The sequence below is a fragment of the Capsicum annuum genome, unplaced genomic scaffold (assembly GCF_002878395.1).
Source record: "Capsicum annuum cultivar UCD-10X-F1 unplaced genomic scaffold, UCD10Xv1.1 ctg76580, whole genome shotgun sequence".
Lineage (NCBI taxonomy): Eukaryota > Viridiplantae > Streptophyta > Magnoliopsida > Solanales > Solanaceae > Capsicum > Capsicum annuum.
Genome location: NW_025886896.1, coordinates 8602 through 10927, shown reverse-complemented (window position 1 = coordinate 10927; position 2326 = coordinate 8602). Strand labels below are relative to the sequence as shown.

The 2326-nt window shown below is 43.3% G+C and overlaps 1 protein-coding gene across 1 annotated transcript; it reads right to left on the bottom strand.

Moving 5' to 3' along the window:
- Nucleotides 1-1196: 1196 nt before the first annotated feature.
- Nucleotides 1197-2326, bottom strand: LOC124894661 (ubiquitin carboxyl-terminal hydrolase MINDY-3-like; the record flags this gene model as incomplete). The annotated part of the gene is made up of 1 exon (XM_047405250.1): nucleotides 1197-2326. A coding segment is annotated over one exon (708 nt), but the record flags the coding sequence as incomplete, so codon positions are not given.

The window sequence follows — 2326 nt, the reverse complement described above, 5'->3', positions numbered from 1 at the left end:
CTGGAGTCACACCTTCTCCTTGATAGTCTCATTCCGAATTCTATCCCCCTAGTCAGCCCACACATCCAACGCAACATCCGCATTTTCGCCACCTTCATTTTTTGAATGTGGGAGTTCTTAACTGGCCAACACTCCGCTCCATACAACATGGCCGGACGGACTGCCACCCTGTAGAATTTGCCTTTAAGCTTGGGCGGCACCTTCTTATCACACAACCCCGAAGCGAGCTTCCACTTCATCCATCCCGCCCCAATACGGTGTGAGACATCCTCGTCAATCTCACCGTTACCCTGAATCACGACCCCGAAATACTTGAAACTATCCCTCTTACATACCACCTGTGATTCCAACTTCACTACCACCTCATTCTCTGGCCTCACGTCATTAAACTTGCATTCCAAATACTCTGTCTTGCTCCTACTCAACCTGAATCCTTTAGAATCAAGAGTTTGTCTCTACACCTCTAATTTATCATTCACACACACCCCCTCCCCGCGTCTCATCAATCAAAACTACATCATCTGCAAAAAGCATACACCAAGGCACCTTTCCTTGAATACGCCGCGTCAACACATCCATCACCAAAGCAAACAAAAAGGGACTAAGAGTAGATCCCTGATGCAATCCTGTCAAGACAGTGAAATGCTCTGAGTCTCCTCCCGCCGTCCTCACCTGAGTTTTAACGCCATCATACATGTCCTTAATTGCTCTGATATATGCCACCGAGACTCCACTCACCTCCAAGCATCTCCCTGGAGACTTTGTCGTATGCAGGGGGAGAAGGGAAGATAAAGCAAAAATTGTCTCATTTGAAGAGAATTGACGCGAACAAATCAAATATTGTGTAATGCTTACTCTCAAACTCTTCGTTTACACAGTAGTGATATCTTCCCTCTCTTTGGATTTCTATCTAATGATTCCAGACGAAATGGAACTAATTCACCAGACCAATGACGAACTCCACTATATATGGAAAAAGTGATACATGCAAGAGGAAGAAGTTTGGGAAGTTGGGATTGGAAGGTAGTAGTACGCAGTTGTACATCTTTGTGGCTTCATAAGAAATCACTGCCTTGTGCAAGTGCAAACTTGCCAAACATCCCACATGTAGGTAAAATATAGTATTTTTCAGAGAGGTTTAAAGAACTCCACCCATCAACAAACATAATAGACACCATGCATTTAAGACGAAACACTTCTCTGAATAAGATATTCCCTAATCAACCGCAAAGATGAGAGGCTTTCTAAAGTTACAGCAATAATTAATGACCAGTCTGATGCTTATTTATCTCCCTCCCTTTCAAAGAAAAAGGGAGAAAAAAAACTAATCAACAGCATAAGGTGAATAAAATTAATGCGAAATGAATAGTACTGCCTCTCTTACCCTCAGAACTGGACTACTCCAAATCAAAGTAAAATTTTAAAGTTACAATATCACACAGTTGACAATGGTATTGCGTTATGTTCACAATGGAGAACTGCGATGACAAAATCTTCCTGCCCATAGGGCTTTCACCTTGTTCAGATTTAAATCTAGCGTCACACTTGACCGACTCCTGCTCTACGTCATAATCCCCAGAAAACAAGGTGGCTGTTTCAGAATATATCAACTAACCAATCAAACTATGCTTGGTGGATCACCTTCCCAAGTACATGTGGCTCGTGACCAACGTGTCCGAATGCAGTCAACTAAAGGAGCATGTTGAGAAGGTTCTGGCTTTGAAACTTCACCGACAGAATCCTTGCCGGCAGGATCACTTGTACCTGGACCTGAAGACATGAACTCCTCTGGTGTCCATCTTGGAGGAACTGAAACCCTCAACTTGGTGAGTCTAGGCCTTTGTACCGGAATATCACTTCCGGATGAAACCTGGTTCCCATTCATAACTGATTTTGCAATCCCATTGAAGTGGTAAAGATCAAAGACCTTTTTCCCCATTAATCCACTAGGATCTTTCATCCCTCCCAAACTCTTGTCCAAGTCCAACAAGACCTGCCAGAATTCACTCCATACAATGTATCCACTGCTGCAGAGGCTTTGAAGCTTGTCAGCTGGAAGATTGACATTAGTTTCCCTAAGGACTTGATGAAACCCTTCCACACTAATGAACCCACCACCTCCACTCTGATCTTGTGCATCAAAAGCTCTACGGATCTTTGTTTCTTTGCCTTCAAGTTCATTCTCCTCCTGAACTTTTGTATCGAGAGCAAATAAGACTGTGTAATGAGATTCACTGCCAACAACCCATATCGGCCATGTCGGGCATTTCAAGTGCAGACCAACTTTACAGAAGTTTAGGGACTCTAGCAGAGTAAGAAATCCAAC